Genomic DNA, 17,457 nt, shown 5'->3' on the forward strand with positions numbered 1-17,457 from the left:
GATGTTCCTTTAACAAACATGGACAGACTGACAAGTAAAGCATGTACAGAGGATGAAACAGGATATGGGACAAATTTATTTCTTATATCTACAGACGAGTACAATCTAGATGAATCTGGTTTAAATATCAATGAGAAGGTTTCCTGCAATGCTCATCTTAAACTCAGCGTAGCTGAGAACCCCATCTCCGTCCACATCCTGCTCACTCAACCACTTATCAACCTGGAGTAAACAAACTTAAAGGGACTGTAAGAATAATATTCAATGCAAAGATGGCAAGGCCTGATTCACAACCCTGTTTTTTTGCTTAACACTTTGTTTGTTTGTTTGATATAATTGTTTTAAAATATTGATATACAGTGTTACTCAGACAAAATAGACTGTAAAGACGCCTTGAAACTCTTGAAATATAACGATACAATGTTTGAATTAAGTCTCTTGCCTTGAGTGTCTTATTTGAAGATTTTTCAAAAAAGAGAAGCTTTTAGCAGCAGGGAATCATGAATATAAAGAAAGAGAGTACAAATTTCCGTACAATCACATCCTTTGTGGGTAACCTTGTAACTTTCTATAAGGATTGACAGAAAATATTAATTTTCTTTCAAATTTTTAATTTAAAATATTCGGTACTGTCAAGTAACGCATCAGCTGTGTTGAGTTCACAATATGTCTGTTGTGTTGTACGCATACCACGTTTTACAATAAGTGGTTTTCAAGAGATTTAAACACAGAGCTCTCGATTTGAACTGTCAAAGGTTTAAAGGGTACCGTTGTAAATCGGGCATTGCCCTTTTTGCACGGAGAGGTCACTTGAAATTACGCTTACATTCCCTTTAGATAAACAAACAAAATTATATGACTGAGGGTGTTTTTCCTTTTTTTGTCAAGGATTTAAATTTCGCGACATATGTTTTAATATTAAGAGAACTAAAAAGGTCATTTCTCAATTACTTGATCAACTTGCTATATTAGTAGTAGATCTTTAAATAAAACTATTTTCATTATCTGCGTTCAATTGTTACCCAGTTCATGAATATTTGTTCACTATGTGTAGGCAAAGCTTTACTCGTCAACTTTTCATTTTAATTTCTCCGTTACTTGATTTCACAAATATAGCTTTTAAAGCTCAAATTTTTCTCTTAAATTTCGAGTTTACTTCTAGTATATATCACTTTTATGCTGTAATTTATTTTATCTTATATTTTTAAATGCGAATTTTCTACTTTTTAAATTCCAAATGTTTCCGTTATGGTGGTTCACTAGCTTACCTCCTTAGTTGTGCTATGAAGTTTTACATACTTAATTCTTTAATTCCGAATTTCTCCCCTATAAGGGTTCACAAACTTACCTCTTTCATTCCAAATTTCTCCGCTATAAGGGTTCACAAACTTACCTCTTTCATTCCAAATTTCTCTCCTATAAGGGTTCACAAACTTACCTCTTTCATTCCAAATTTTTCCGCTATGAGGGTTAAACCCCTACCTCTTTAATTCCGACTTTCTCTGCTATGAGTGTTCCAAAACCTACTTGATAAATTCCGAATTTCTCCGCTTTAAGGGTTCAAAAACCTACTTTTTTAATTCCGAATTTCTCCGATATGAGGGTTCATAACTCTACCTGTTTAATTCCGAATTTCTCCGCCGTGAGGGTTCACAAACTTACCTCTTTAATTCCAAATTTCTCCGCTATGAGGGTTCACAAACTTACCTCTTTAATTCCGAATTTCTCCGCAATAAGATTACAAGCCCTTTTTGCTTCTCTTTTACTCAAAGAGCCACTTTTATCTCTGTCCACTATATCAAACACACGTCTGAAAAAAAATAAAACAAATTCTCTAGTTAGTAAATATTTAAAAAGATTCAATGCTTATTCAAGAGGACATATTTTGGCTCTAATACAGTTGTTTGTTCTTGTTCTTGAAGCTTTGTATTTTGGCAAAAATTTCTGTAAAATTATTACAAAATGTTTAAAATTAGCAAGAATCTCTTCTTACTCAATATTACTATGATATGACTGCCTTATAATATTTTATTATTCTCTTTTGTATCAAACAACTCTACAAATTAGGGAAGAAGACATTTAAAACTTTTCACCAACTGTCATGTTTCGTGGGACACCCTGTATGTACCTAATTTCCTCCTCGCTTATAGTATCCGCATCCTGGGTCTCCTTAGTCCAACCCAGGCTCTTCATATTGTCCATCATCAACTTTATAAACACATAAAATTAACTTTAAGAACACAAATCATCAACTTTATAAACACATATCATCAACTTTAAGAACACAAATCATCAACTTTAAGGACACAAATCATCAACTTTAAGAACACAAATCATCAACTTTAAGGACACAAATCATCAACTTGATAACCTTCCACAGCTAGAACTCTTGTATTGTGGATATCGAGATCAATGCATGATCTTGATCTTTTTGTTAATCTGCAGTGTCTAAATTTAAGCCTTAGTCTTTTACAGAAACTGCACAGCCAATCAGAACCAGGGAAACCCAGGGAGGAAACTCTCATTGGTTGGACCCCAGAAGGGATTTTGGGAAAAAAAACACAATAGTTCTCAGCCCAGGACTCTTTGTTCAACCTTCTTAAACAAAACTTCTACGAAATATTTTTCCCCATCGTCCAACAATATCAAAAAAAATTTAATGGATTTCCTAAATTAATATTTTTGAAGGCAAAATCGTTTACTCCTGACGACCAAAAACCGTCCTTGTGGTCATCTGAGGTCAAATTTGACTATTAGAGCTCCTTTGGATCAAACGTGTCCACGTTTCTTTGTCGCAAAAATGTAAATTTATATGTAACAACATATTACAGAAAACAGATTTCATAATTTTGTAATTTATTGAAAAGCTTGTTCTTCCTATAAGCAGAAAATTTGGTGTAAATGAAAAATTCAAACATTACAATTTATCGATCAAATTATATAATTACCTTAAATTCGTCAAAATCGATTGAACGATCATTTGAGGAATCCAGTTTGTTAAATATATCCTTGACCTAAACAAATTAATTATATATAAACTATAAACAAATCAATTACTTCTGCCTAAAGATAACTGCATAATTGATATATTTCCTGACAGTTTTGTAACTTTGTGACAAACTTTCCAGGAGTTATATTAAACATTCAAAAGTATTAACACTAAATTGTATTAATCCATAGGGCAAGGTACACAACAGTCAAATGGCTGAATTCCGCTGTTATTACAAATTGACTTAGTTGCCCAGAGTTCGGCTCTGTACCTCAAGATATCCGGAATTCCCGGTAACGAGAGTGCGTTTAAATCTTTCAAACACAAAAAGTGGATTAGTATCAAATTAACTGGATTTATCCCTATAAAGGTGGTTGAAATTATGAATTTATCTCTATAGACTCAGACATAAGACCTTACAGTAAATCTATGGGGTTGTTAATCGTTTTTTAATAGATCGAAAAAATTATAGTTTTTCGTTTCGTTTTTCATTTCTTCTTAAACCTATATTTTTTTAAATAAAAACGATGGGTCACAACGAACGAACTTTTAAAAGACGAAACAAAGATACAATTGTTTTCTAAAAATAAACATCATTTTTTTCATCGAGGAAAAAAAACTTAATTTTTGCAACATTTATCAGTTGTTTAAGAATGTCGTCTGACATGGTTTTTTTAGAAAGGGAAATTACCTTAATTTTTCTGACCTAAGATTTTCTGATCTTAGGGTATTCCGACCAAAAATGTATTTTATCGTTAATGAAAGGTCGTTGTTAACGGTCGGTACAGATCGAAAAAACATCGTTAAATCGAGGAAATAAAACAAAACAAAAATAATTTTTCGTTTATCAATAAAGAAAAAAATAGCAAAACATCCTTGTTTATAATTTTAAAAAAGTGATTATTTAATCGGCTGTAATTTCTTGCACGCGCATTTAAGCTGCAGGAAAATATGAAAAGATTATCGATAAAGGTAGAAAAATTATAATCTTCCACACTATTGATCAGATTAAGGCTTCAAGGGACAAGGGTACAGTTAAGTTATTGCCATCTTTGCAAGGGAATTCCTTTAAGGAAATACCTCCTCTGCATCAATATCTCCTGACACTGCTTTCAGGAAATCCAGGAGTTCTTTCTGGGATATAGTTCCGCTTCCATCACAGTCCATTGTACGGAATATTTCCTAATTATTTCAGAATAACATTTTTGCAATGTCGATGAGTAACCTTTTAAATTCTGTTATCACAGGGCATTAGTTTGAACGAAAGTAAGGATCGAAGGAATACATTGTGCAGAATATTTCCTAATTATTTCAGAATAAGATTTGTACACATTGTGCGAAATATTTCCTAATTATTGTAGGATAAAATTTGTATACATTGTGCGGAATATTTCCTAATTATTACAGAATAAGATTTGTATATACATTGTGCAGAATATTTCCTAATTATTTCAGAATAAGATTTGCATACATTGTGCAGAATATTTCCTAATTATTTCAGTATAATATTTGTGTACATTGTGCGGAATATTTCCTAATTATTGTAGGATAAGATTTGTATATATTGTGCGGAATATTTTATGATTATTTTAGGGTAAAGATTTTTTCCATCAGAAATGTTAAGACCCCAAAAAGGAAACTCGGGAGAAACGATATACTCTTTTTAAAATTTCGGGCATAGAGAAAGCCAATCATAAGAGTTATGGTCTCTCATATATGATTGGCTAGGTAAGCGATGTAGTAAAAACTCTGGTCATGGCGGGATGTTTGATCCTTAAAAAGTAATTTCAGGATTAAATCTGAATAAACTGAAAACTACAGCTTTGTTTCGCACAAATGAAAGAAAAACAAATCTATTTACTTACATATTGTAAATTTAAAACATTTTTGTTCTTCTCAATAGCTCTTTTATTTAATTTTGAGAGAATTTATCACACCTAATATTTCCCTGTTGCAGGGCGAAAAAGTTACTTTATCGCCCTACAACAGGGGGAAAAAGTAACTTTATCAAATTTTGATGGAATTTATCACACCTAATATTTCCCGGTTACTTTATCGCCCTACAACAGGGGGAAAAAGTAACTTTTTAAAATTTTGATGGAATTTATCACACCTAATATTTCCCGGTTACTTTATCGCCCTACAACAGGGGAAAAAAGTAACTTTTTTAAATTTTGATGGATTTATCACACCTAATATTTCCCGTTGTAGGGTGATTAAGTGACTTAATCGCCCTAAAACAGGGCGAAAAAGTAACGTTTTCACCCTACTATTAAAATTTCAAATTTCATTCATATAATTTGTCTCATTGTAGGGTGATAAAGTTACTTAATCACCCTACAATAGGGTGATTAAGTAACTTTATCGACCTGCTTTTAAACAATTTTAGTAAAACTGAATAAAACTATATATGTTATTAAAACTATTATTAAACTGTTATAAAATCTTTAAAAAACTAGAAAAAATTAAAATTTCGGCAAAAACTTTTTTGCACTTAATAATACCCATGCATTACAATGACATAAATAGATATAATACGAGGAGTCGTGATAAAAGAAATACATTTAAGATTTCAATCTTACGGTCAACTGTTACCTTCAGATCCATAGTATCAGTATCATCAACCATGATTTCTTTCAATTTCTGAAATCAGAAATAAAATTTTGTCAAGTTTGTCAATTAATAAACTTAACTTAAAGATAAATCGAAAAAATTGAGAAAATTCACAAAACTTTCAAAAAATTTGAAATTTCTGACAATAAATGCTTTGAAAATTTGAAAGAGTATTTTTAGCTCTTAAAATCTTAGGTTTGTTGTTTTAATACTTCCAAAAAATTTGGTTGAGTGAGTGTATGTTGAGTAAAATGAAAAGTCCTGAATGGGTAGATTGCTGTGAGTAACTGAATATAATAAATCTATAAACTTGTATGTTGAGTAAAATGAAAAGTCCTGAATGGGTAGATTGCTGTGAGTAACTGAATATAATAAATCTATAAACTTGTATGTTGAGTAAAATGAAAAGTCCTGAATGGGTAGATTGTTGTGAGTAACTGAATATAATAAATCTATAAACTTGTATGTTTAGTAAAATGAAAAGTCCTGAATGGGTAGATTGTTGTGAGTAACTGAATATAATAAATTTATAAAGTTGTATGTTGAGTAAAATTAAAAGTCCTGAATGGGTAGATTGCTGTGAGTAAATGAATATAATAAATCTATAAACTTGTATGTTGAGTAAAATGAAAAGTCCTGAATGAGTAGATTGCTGTAAGTAACTGAATATAATAAATTTATAAACTATTCTAGAACTCTAAGGTTAGAGATGACAGTTGGTAGAGTAGGGAAGGTTAGAGATGACAGTTGGTAGAGTAGGGAAGGTTAGAGATGGCAGTTGGTAGGGTAGGGAAGGTAAACTGAATTGGTTGACACACACGCAATCAAAGTAATTTACATTAAAAAATCATCAAGACATTAACATTAAACAATCATTCATACTTTCCTTTAGTCTTCATTGAACAACAACAATAAATAAATAAATATAGGATATAATGATGAATTAGTTCATATAGTACAGTGTTTTCAGTGCTTTAAGGATGGTACGTGTATCTTTAAACCTATGCAAAACCGCTATACTCCACTTCTGACCTACGTCAAATCCGCTATACTACACATCCGACCTACTAGCACGTGGTTTTACAGCTGCTGATGGACTTGTAGCCGTAGCACCTGGCCCCCTAGCCTGTCCTAGCCGCGGCGCTCGGGCCCCTAGCCTGTCCTAGCCGCAGCGCTCGGCCCAGAAATTGTCTTAACCTAACCTAGCCCTCAAATAATACAAAAATCAACAGTTGGCGTAGGTCCGATATTGCAGTAGGTCAGAAAGTTAGTAGTTCAGAAGTTTACGGGGGGGATATTTCGTAAAGACGTTGTAACATTACCCAGGATATCAAATAGAAATTAAATGAATGTGTAAATTAACAAAAGATCGTGATCAATGCCATATCTTGATATCAACAATTCAACAATGCCAAGCTCAGATCAGGGTAAGGTTGAGATAAATACAAAGTCACGCAAGGCTGCCAAGGGAAGGGGGGGGGGGTCCAAATATTTAAAAAGGACAGATAAACCATGAAAGTTCCAAGGTATTGAAAATAGAAAAGTTAGATAAAAACAGGAAATGATAGCAATCTTCATAATAATTATTCACATAGATTCAGACTGCTATGAAAAGTTTCATCCATTTTTAGGACTGGGTCTATTTTAAAGTGTCTTACCGCCTTGACCTTTGGTTTTACCTCTAGCTGAATTACACTTTTTTGTAGCCCTAAACATGTACATTTTAAAAATGTAAAGCACTTGTTTTTAGCTTTTCTTTTTAAGAAGTTGTTGACAAAATTATGAACGATTTTAGCTTGAATATATATATTAAGTTATCAATCTTCAGGATATATTGACGGTCAAAATTAAACAATTTTCCCTGGAAAAAACTGTTATTTGTTTTTAAAAAGCTGCATTAATAATGATCAAAACTCGAATTATTTTGATTTTAATCTATTTTTTTATTGTTCAAAAATGTGTTTTTCTCAGTTTTGAGTATCGGATATTGATGACATCAGAGCTCTGTATTGGAAATCTTCATTTCTGATTTTAGGTGAGATAGATAGATAGATAAAGATAAAAATGTTAAGGAAAATAACCTGCAGGGTGTCCCACGAAACATGATATGAATGTTTTCTTCCACAATTTGCGAAGTTGTTTAATACCAAAGACAAAAATAAAAATATTATACAGGAGTCATATATTATAGTAAAATTAATTTCAAAGTAAAATATATTTGAGCAAAAGATTTTTTAACGAAAGAAAATGCAAACAGCCTTCAATATCTAATGCAATTTATGGAAGACGACATTCAAAACTATTTATCAACTGTAATGACACCCTGTATAAAATGTATGTGGTATTTATTTGCAACCCTTTTCTTCACCATTGAACTGTGAAACTTAAAGACGACTGTTAGGCTCAAATTTTGTCTAAAAATATATTTTGAAGACCATAAAATACCGTAATTGCTCGGTTGACACAAAACCATTTCACATGATAAATTGGGTTTTAAGCATCTCGTAAAATTGTTTGCTTTATAAACGCCTCAGATAATCAAGATTGCTTGAATATTGTTTTCCTCTTCTCTACCGTGGGTTTCATTCCTTGTCTTTAAACATGCAAATTCACCGAATTCTGGTTTTAAAATGCATGTCTGAGAACTTTAATGAAGATTTCAAATATCTTTTGCGCTCTATAAAGTGAATAAACCTTTGTGTTTGTAAACATGAAAATGAGAGATGATTGTCGTGTTCGTTCTTTCTTTTCAATAAAAAATGTCTCCAAGAATTCCGTAAGAACTGATATATTTTCTAGATATGTATAATGCACATTTTTAGAATCAATTTATTTTCAATATCAAAAGAAAGAAAGAAGTCAACAATCACTGCACAGTTTTCTAGATACCACTGTATTAATGATTGCATGGTCGGTTAGACACTGAAGACCCAGTCAAGTGGGAATCCCAGGACACTATTGATAGGTTATTGATGTAACAAAACTTTTAAGGGATTAGGGAAAATAATAGAAAACTGGCAGATTAATACTAAACAGGAAGAAAAGGTTAAAGTAGTCTCAATATAAAATAAAAAATATTTTTTGCATTGAACTAACTTAACTCACATCGTCAACTACATTGTTAACTCCAAGGTCACCTCCGTGGTCAACTCCATGGTCAACTCCATGGTCAACTCTATGGTCAACTCCATGGTCACCTCCATGGTCAACTCCATGGTCACCTCCATGGCCAACTCCATATTCACCTCCATGGTCAACTCCATGGTCAACTTCATGGTCAACTCCTTCATGAGATTTAAGCAAATGAGCGTTTGTTAAGTTTTTAATTTTTGTTACGTTTTACGTTTCATAAGGTTTTGAAAAATGAAAGATAAGTTTCCGGAAAGCTAAAAGAGATAAAGTTAATAAGTTAAAGGTGAAAATAAATGGTGTTTCAATGTTTTCATATTTCTTAAAAAATCAGGGCAAAACATTTAGACACCATCATAATACACAAAAAATTTTCTCTAAATCAATTTTATTATTATTACTATTGTAAAACTATACTTTTCAAATATAAGAATTTTAATTATCTTGCTTCATTTTGACAGTTTTAATCACAGTTATGGTTTCCGCGAACGAAAACTTTCGAGATTTTGCGAGATAAAAAATTTGCAAAAGAAAGCGAAGGCGATGCGAATTTTTGTGGAAAGAAAATATGCGATAATTTATCGAAAAGAGGCAAATTTTCGCAACACAAAAAGTGCAAAATTTTCGCTTTTTTTCTTAAAATATTTTTTTGCTATACAGATTTACGCGAAAATTCGTAAAAATAGCAACATTTTTCGCGTTTTTCTCTATAAATGGAATGCAAAAAATGCGAAATTTTCGCGAACCGATTTTCCCATTTTGCAGGAAACCCTTATCACAGTTTATTTAAATACCCAGATACTAGATATAGGATCAGTTTGGAAAATGTTAAATGATTTTCTCCAAACCAAATCTTCTTCTTTCTTCAGCCTTTCTTCCTTTTCTCTTCCATCTTCTTCTTTAATTTCATCTATTTCTGTTTCATCTTGATATTCTGTGTTTCTTATGTTATCCACAACATTATCTTTATCTTTTCTTTTCTTTCCAGATTCTTTCCTTCTTTCTTCTGTTTTCTTATTTTCTATTTTATCTTCTGTATTCAATCTTGCTTCTAGATTATCTATGCCTTCTCGTTTTCTTTCTTCTGATCTTTCTCTTTCTTGGCCTAAACTATCTTCTAGTTCTTCTCCTTCTGCTTTTTCTTCTTCTTCTTCTTCTTCTTTTGGGAACCTTCTTAATCTTCTACTTTCATCATAATATTCATTCAAACAAGAAGAACAAAATACATATTTTGTCAAACAATTTTTAGTTGTTCTAAAGTTTAAAAAAATATTTATTTAGGGTTACTCAAAAAGATTATTAAGTACAATCGGTGGCAACAGAGAAATTGACCAATTATACACGACGTCACAAGTGTCAAATATAACAAGAAAAACGAAATTTTCTCACATTAGTTGACATGTTTTCCAAAATTAAATAAAAAGGTGTAAAAACAAAAAATAAAGAACACATAAAATTGAATTTATTTTTCTGTAAGATAAGCACTTTATTCTAAATCACTATAATTAATAATTTTGTCGGACACAAAAACTGAATTGACACTTGTGACGTCAGAATACAGATGTACTGAGAGTGTACAAACTCTACGTACTATTGTACTAGAATCTATTTAAGGTTAGCTACTAAGGGTCAGAGTGCAATGAAGACTTAAAACTCATAAAAATGACAATCCTAAGGTTAAGTTAGGTATTCGGCCTTAAATATAGCTTTTAAATGGTTTATAACACGATTTGGCCAAGGCCCAAGAAAGAAACAATTTTGCAGTCTCAGGAAATCATGAATATTAAGAAACAGAAAGAAAAATTTCCGTAAAGTCGTCTTCGAAGTCTCCTTCTTTGTGAGTAATCCTGTATATTAAATGATTGTCTTATTTGTAACTTAAAAAACATCTTTTAATGGGAATTTATCAGGTTTTTAATTAAACAATTAATTAACCAAAACATTAGTTGGTTTGATTTCTCAATTGTACGATACATTATAGTTAGCTAATCAAATTATCTTCTCACTTGCTTCTTCATCGATTATCTGATTTAATTACTCAATTGTCTAATTAATTAATTTGCCATCAAATTTCTTTTAAATTACTTAAATGTTTAATTGAGTTTTAGGCTGATTATTAATCAATAGTTAATTGTAATTACAGATTACTAATTGTGAAGATAATTGTTTAGTCTAGCTATATAATTAATAATCATTGATAAACTGATTTATTGATTATTTATTTGAAAACGTGATTGATTGGTTGATTAATAGATAAATTGATTGATTGATGAATTGTTGATTGGTTGATTAATTAAATATATTCCTTTGTTTCTCTTCTTGTTTCCATCTATTCTCCATATCCTCCACACTGTAACTTCTGGTCAATTTATCATTCGGTATATATATTTTCTACTTTTTTAACCAAGAGGAGTTGAATCTTTGAAGAAAATTAAAATGTTTTATATATCCCTATATCTTTAAAACCTGATTTTTTAAATCTGTTATATTTCAAATTTAAATTATTTGATCGAACAGATTTCATTGTTTGAAATTTCTAAGGTCTAAGACATTGGATTGCAAAGATTTAGAGATTATAAAATTAAAATTTTTTACAATTTTCAAAAAGGGTAGTGTTGAAAAATTCCTGCATGGTGTATTCGCAGAATAATTATCATAATAAATAATAAATTTCCGGAAATCAACACTGCTAAAGAGAGTCAAACGACGATTAATTCCTTATTTTAAAGGGTACCGTTGTAAATTGGACATGTCACATCTTAACTAGAGAGTCAAAATGAAGTTAACAGAGTCCCTTTCATTAATGTAGATTTTGGGTTGAAAAAATGTTTTAAATGTAAAAAAAAAATTTTGGAACGAAAAATTTGTTTAAAGGGAGTGTTCGCGAAAAATGAAGGAGGGTGTAGGCTATAACGTCAAAAATATACGATGGTGATTGCTTCTTACTTCTATTGTTACGTCTTATAAGTAGAAAATGGTTAAATACAACTTTGTGAATTTGTATGAACGCTACGTTCTTCAGTATAAGTCGTGTTTAACCATTTTCTACTTATAGACGCAACAGATAAAAGTAAGATTAGTAGCAATCACCATCGAATATTTTCCGACGTTAGCCTAAAAGGGGTATTTTCGCAAACACTGTCTTTAAATGTAAATAAAACAAATAAGACCTCTTCCCAATTAAAAGATAAATGATTTTATGAAACTATTGTGTACATTATTACTCATGCTCACTTCATGGTAAATAGACATAAGCTATAAAGTAATCAACGTGCTATAAAGTAATCAATGTGCTATAAAGTAATCAACGTGCTGAAAATTAATCAACGTGCTATAAAGTAATCAACGTTCTATAAAGTAATCAACGTCCTTAAGTAATCAACGTGCTATAAAGTAATCAACGTGCTATAAGTAATCAACGTGCTATAAAGTAATCAACGTGCTATAAGTTTTCAACGTGCTATAAAGTAATCAACGTGTTAAAAAGTAATCAACATGCTATAAAGTAATCAACGTGTTTTAAATTAATCATCATGCTATAAAGTAATCAACGTGCTATACAGTAATCAACGATCTATAAGTAATCAACGTGCTATAATGTTAAATTAGCTGTACATCAGCTGTATATTATAATGTTAATGGACGAAGCAATAAATTTGAATTTTAAAAAAATTGAAATTAACAATTTTTTATTTCTTTATTGTTAAAAAGATTATTATATCGAGAAAGACCAGTACACAAGAATTTCATGAAATAGTTTTTTGGATTCTCTACAAAGTAACTTGCGCATTTCTGCTGCAGGTAAACATATAGGAATTATCAGAAATAACAAATTATGACAATATTTGCAAATAAAGTGAAAATCGAGAATATTTCGCCTTTTATAAATATACATGGATTGACTAACTTTGGATAAATTCGCTTTTTTTTTAAAAATACAATCTTGATACAGGAGCTAATTGTTTAGAAGATAAAAAAAGGAAAAGAGGTTGGTTTCTTATTTATAATTTCAATGATTTAATTCCTTTCTCTGACTAAGAACGTTCTCGAAATTCTGATCCAATCCCAGACTCGCGAGCCAAGCGAGCCCTCGCTTCGGTATAGGCTAAACAAACATAACCTTTAGATTAGTAAAATAGAAAATAGATAATCTAGTTGTGAACAAACTTTAAAAAATCAAGAACAATAAATAACTTTTCCAAAAAATAACCTAAAAATAATTTATTTGAAAAGTTGTTTTCAAATGAATGTGAAAACATGTGTCACATGTTAATATTTGTTAAAAGCAAAATAAACATTTTTCAATTTTTTTTCTGAGAGTACTTTTTGAACTTTTTTAAAAGCCTTCTTTGGATCCTAACCATGAAAGTTAGAGTTCTATTTTTTAAATGAGCTGGCCATAAAAAGTTGGACTAGAGACATGTATCACACTCCCCTATTTCAACTCTAAGGGCAAAATCATGGGGGTGGGGGGTTGGAAAACACCCCCCCCCACCAATCTTTATTCGACAAAAATATTCAAATCACAAAAGGGTTGTGTTAAGTTGTAAATTGTAAAAATCTTTGAAATTTTATGGGCAACGCTCTGCTCTTCGGCCAAAATCACGATTTAATGCCAAGAGCGGGTAAACGACTGGAGGTAACTATGACTATTAATAATAGTATAAACCTAAACAATGCCGGACTCTCCAACTATAAAATAATAATACTTAAATTTACCTGTTATCCAGGGTAAGTTCTAAGCTTGCAGCTGAGATGGTTCCAGTAGAGTTATATTTTCTCCTGGAGCTGCTGGTGCTGCATCCTCCAGACATGGTTTTGCTGGAGGCAGTTTAGGAGTAAAAATAAGAATCTTAAGGGGAAAGAAATTATAAGTCTTTGCCACAAACTCTGATTTTCTAATTTTTATATCTGTGTAACCAATGTTGTAGACCTTTGCTAATTAGAGATATTTTAAACTATGTGTTCTGTTAGGTTAAACAATCTAAGTTGGAAAAATCATGTTGCAAAGATATTGGGATTAGAAAATTTGGATTTGTGGCATTTGGATTTAAGAAAAGCCAGTACAGAAATTGAACACTAACCTCAAGATCTAATTTTCTAACCCCCGTACGTCTTTGACACTCAATGATGTATACTTAATGACAGTTTATATCTGGAAGATTTCATGGGTCAAAATATTAGGTTAAGATTCTCTACATCAGTTTTGATTAAAAATATTGAAATTACCATGATTAAAAACAAATATCTTTTATCCCATTCTGAGCAACATTATCAACCTTGCTCATCCCGAATCTTCACGTTTTTGCCCAAGGGCGAGAAAGTGATGAATTTCAAATTTCAAATTTGTGTATTTACAAGATTAATGTAGCATCTGCATGGACAATTGACCTTTTCTCGTGTTTTCTCGACTTTTTTGATGATATTTCATCCCTTCCTTACGCGTGCTCGTGATGATCATTAAAGAAATGATTTTTCATCCCTTCCTTACGCTCGTAATAAAATATCATCAAAAAAGTTGGCAGTTCTCCCATGGTAAATTCTTGCTAATAGTAAATAAATAGTTAAACCATCGGCATCAACTCAAAAACCATACAGACAAAGGAATACATCTTTTGATTAAAGGTATTGAGTCTTTGTCACAAACTCAAATCTTTGCTACCTGATGGTGTAAACCTTTAAAATTTCAAACTTAGATTATTTGGTCTATGAGAATATAAAGGGATTGGAAAATCAAAGTTGGTGGCAAAGTCTCAATGAGTCAATTCCTTTGTGAAGTTTTTCAAAAAATTTAAACAAAAAAATAAAATAAAACTATTTTATTCCTAACTTACTCCTTAGATATGACAGTGGCTTTATTAGAGATATATCTCCTAGAGTACCCAGGAGATCTACTACACAGTATTCTAGTTATATAGATAACATTAATTATACTTATTAGAGATATATCTCCTAGAGTACCCAGGAGATCTACTACACAGTATTCTAGATTATATAGATAACATTATTTATACTTATTACTTATTATCAATTATAAAAATCTAAATTTATCTATTTTTCATGATTATTTTAGAGAAAACAGAATAAAATAAAGAGTATTTTGTTTTAAAAATTTTCCGTCATTTATTATTGGTAAGATTATCGCGAGCGCCATTTTTTTTCTGAAAGGAATTAAGTCTTTGTCACAAACTCCATGATTTCGTAACTTCTATATCTTTGCAACCTGATGTAGTAGACATTATATATTTAAAACTTTGAATTCTGTTAGATCACAGAATCTAAGCTTAAAATATGAAAGATTAACACCATTAAGTTAAAAATTTATGGGAATTATAAAATTTGAGTTTGAGGCAAAGACTCAATTCCTTACCGAAAAAAATGGCAATCACGATAATCTTGCAAATTATAAACTTTTCGTTACAAGTTTTTTTTGACAAAATAAATTTGTCTTGTATTGTGGTTTAAACATGATTCTCAGGGTTGTTCATTGATGTATTACAGCATTTATTGTTGATAGAATTCCCATAATTAACTTGAATAAAGAAAATCATTTAAAGAAGCAACATCAACATTTGGTCAGATTTCTCAAGATTTCTTATTCAATATTCATTCATGGATAGCAAGTATCGACCCCGAGAGCCCCTCCCCCCTCCCTCTCATCAGAAATATCCCTAAAATTGCGCCCTATTCTTTATTTTACATTTAAATACTAAGATCGCGGAAGGATTACTCAAATACACAATAACTTACTTAATTTAACCCTATTTAGCCTGACGTCTGGTTCACTGAAAAGCTGCCTGGTGGGGGGTTATATTGACCCCCCCCCCTCTATTTTCTAATTGTAATACAAATCTATTACATTTAATACGTTTCTGGGCTTTACTTTAATAATCTGCAAAAAATGGCAAATTTGCAAAAATCCAAATATTGATTACGAAATCTAGTTTTTAAGCAAAAAATTTGCAAAAAATGCTCAAATTGCAACAAATTATACATTTTTGAAAAGCCCTTGACCCAGCAATTCAAATGTGCAAGAACATTTGCAAATTTTTAAAACCTAAACGTGTGTTCAAGAAAAACTGAAAATGTGCAAATTCCCTTTGAATGCCTCTATGTAAAAATATGAGCAAAATTTCTTCGCAAAAATTGAACAATCTGCTTGTTTTAATTACAGGGTTTCCAAAGAGCTATAAAAAGTTGAAATCCAATGACTTGAAGTAGGTCTTGCCTGTGGACTTTTAGCCTTATGTAAGGGGCGTGCTAGTTATAAAAGCCAGAAAATTTGAGCTTCCTGGCTCAAAAACTTTTTGAGTTATCGCAAAAACCGATAGGTGGGGGTCAATTTGACATTTTAGTAAAAATGGACTGACAACGTATTCGCAGGCGACACTTTAAATCTATTGCTAAGTAAAAAAGATGAAGTTATCCCTCTTTTTCCAAACATAAAATTTTAACCATTGCCCTGTGTGGAGGGAAAAAAATTAAATCTTAGAATTCAAATCCTTTCTAAATAAAAACGTTTAAAGGGTGAATCGGACCACTCTAAATATGGAATGTCACTAAATCTTACATCTGCATCTGCCATCCCTTTAAGTGATTCATATTGTAATTTAAGGTAACTTCCTATAGAACTATATTTGGATCCCCCCCATGATCTCATATGTATCACATGGTTATTATTAGTCATGTGGCCGCAATGCCTGACCCCCTAGCCTGTCCTAGCCGCAGCGCTCTGCCCATAACCGGACCTAGCCGCAGCGCTCAGCCCAGACTCAACCTAAGCTAATCCAATAATAATAGAAAATATCTTTAAATTATATCCATGGGATACATATGAGATCCATGTACAAAATTGATAGGACAGACCCGTATTTTAATCATTAAAACTGCAAAATTAGAATTTTAAAGCAACCTGAAAAAGTTGGTGAAGCATTGGCAAGGATTGGAGCTAACTCCGGAATCTTCAGTAGAGTCGGTTTCTTCAGAACTAATATTGTTCATGGAAGACGACTTTCCTCCTGAACTCCGTGACACTTTTGTTTTATCTATTGTATCACTTGAGCTAGGAATGTTATCTCCAATATTCACTTCCGGAATGGTATTACTTCCTGGCACTATGGGTGTACTTGCAGAACTGAGAAAAGGTGTTCTGCAAGGAGCTGTTACCTCTCCACACATATTTTTGAGAATATCCTGCCTTGTTAATAAACCAGAGAGTTGTCTGTTTTTATCTAAATTTCTTGCGTTCTTTTGCTTTTTATTCTCATCAATATTGTTTTCCTCCTTTCGCCATCTTTCTTTACTTTCTGTGTTTTGTCTTCTTCCTTTCTTTTTATACACTTCCTTTCCTCTTAGAGGTCTTTCTTCTTTACCGCCAATTTTTTCTAGCTCATTCAATATTTTTTTCATCAATTCAGTTCTCATATTTTCTTTTTTCCCTTTTTCTTTTTTAAGTGCTCTTTTGATCTCCTCTGGTTTACAATTAACTTATCATTCTTGTTCTCCAAAATTTAAATATAAATTTACAACCATTCCTCTCATCTTTCTAAGAATCACAGAAAATGGTTCATGCAATAATTCACTTGTTTATCAAGTTTAAACTAAAGAATGAATTATTGTAAAAAATAAAAAAATTCTGGTATTTCAAAGTTGTTAAATTTGTTTAAAGGATCTCTTTTTAAAATATGATTTAACTTTTATTTGAGGTTTACAGTATGATGCTTACT

At 31.3% G+C, this 17,457-nt stretch overlaps 2 protein-coding genes across 2 annotated transcripts; both read right to left on the reverse strand.

Moving 5' to 3' along the window:
* Nucleotides 1-63: 63 nt before the first annotated feature.
* On the reverse strand, nucleotides 64-5,635 carry LOC111697500 (neo-calmodulin). The gene is made up of 6 exons (XM_023467526.1): nucleotides 5,585-5,635; nucleotides 4,070-4,171; nucleotides 2,949-3,014; nucleotides 2,129-2,208; nucleotides 1,708-1,810; nucleotides 64-222 (listed from the first exon to the last, which is right to left on the reverse strand). The coding sequence occupies exons 1-6, from the start codon at nucleotides 5,615-5,617 to the stop codon at nucleotides 121-123; spliced, it is 486 nt and encodes a 161-aa protein (XP_023323294.1). The 5' UTR covers nucleotides 5,618-5,635; the 3' UTR covers nucleotides 64-120.
* A 7,075-nt stretch (nucleotides 5,636-12,710) lies between these two features.
* Nucleotides 12,711-17,210, reverse strand: LOC111697501 (uncharacterized). Its single transcript, XM_023467527.1, has 4 exons — nucleotides 16,644-17,210; nucleotides 14,566-14,637; nucleotides 13,451-13,552; nucleotides 12,711-12,836 (listed from the first exon to the last, which is right to left on the reverse strand). Exons 1-4 carry the CDS (start codon nucleotides 17,153-17,155, stop codon nucleotides 12,749-12,751), a joined length of 774 nt encoding a protein of 257 aa, XP_023323295.1. The 5' UTR covers nucleotides 17,156-17,210; the 3' UTR covers nucleotides 12,711-12,748.
* Nucleotides 17,211-17,457: the final 247 nt, after the last annotated feature.

The sequence above is a fragment of the Eurytemora carolleeae genome, unplaced genomic scaffold (genome assembly GCF_000591075.1).
Source record: "Eurytemora carolleeae unplaced genomic scaffold, Eaff_2.0 scaffold240, whole genome shotgun sequence".
Classification (NCBI taxonomy): domain Eukaryota; kingdom Metazoa; phylum Arthropoda; class Copepoda; order Calanoida; family Temoridae; genus Eurytemora; species Eurytemora carolleeae.

Bases quoted from the DNA above. Each gene is read 5' to 3' on its own strand.
- LOC111697500 (XM_023467526.1), bottom strand. From the start codon at position 5,617: ATGGTTGATGATACTGATACTATGGATCTGAAG. The intron at 2,209-2,948 runs GTAATTATATAA...GTGTTTATAAAG, and splicing joins TCGATTTTGACGAATTTAAG to TTGATGATGGACAATATGAA. The intron at 1,811-2,128 runs GTACATACAGGG...ATTTTTTTTCAG, and splicing joins ATAAGCGAGGAGGAAATTAG to ACGTGTGTTTGATATAGTGG.
- LOC111697501 (XM_023467527.1), bottom strand. From the start codon at position 17,155: ATGAGAACTGAATTGATGAAAAAAATATTGAATGAGCTAGAAAAAATT. The intron at 14,638-16,643 runs GTTGCTTTAAAA...CTATATAACTAG, and splicing joins TGCTTCACCAACTTTTTCAG to AATACTGTGTAGTAGATCTC. The intron at 13,553-14,565 runs GTAAGTTAGGAA...AACTGCCTCCAG, and splicing joins GCCACTGTCATATCTAAGGA to CAAAACCATGTCTGGAGGAT.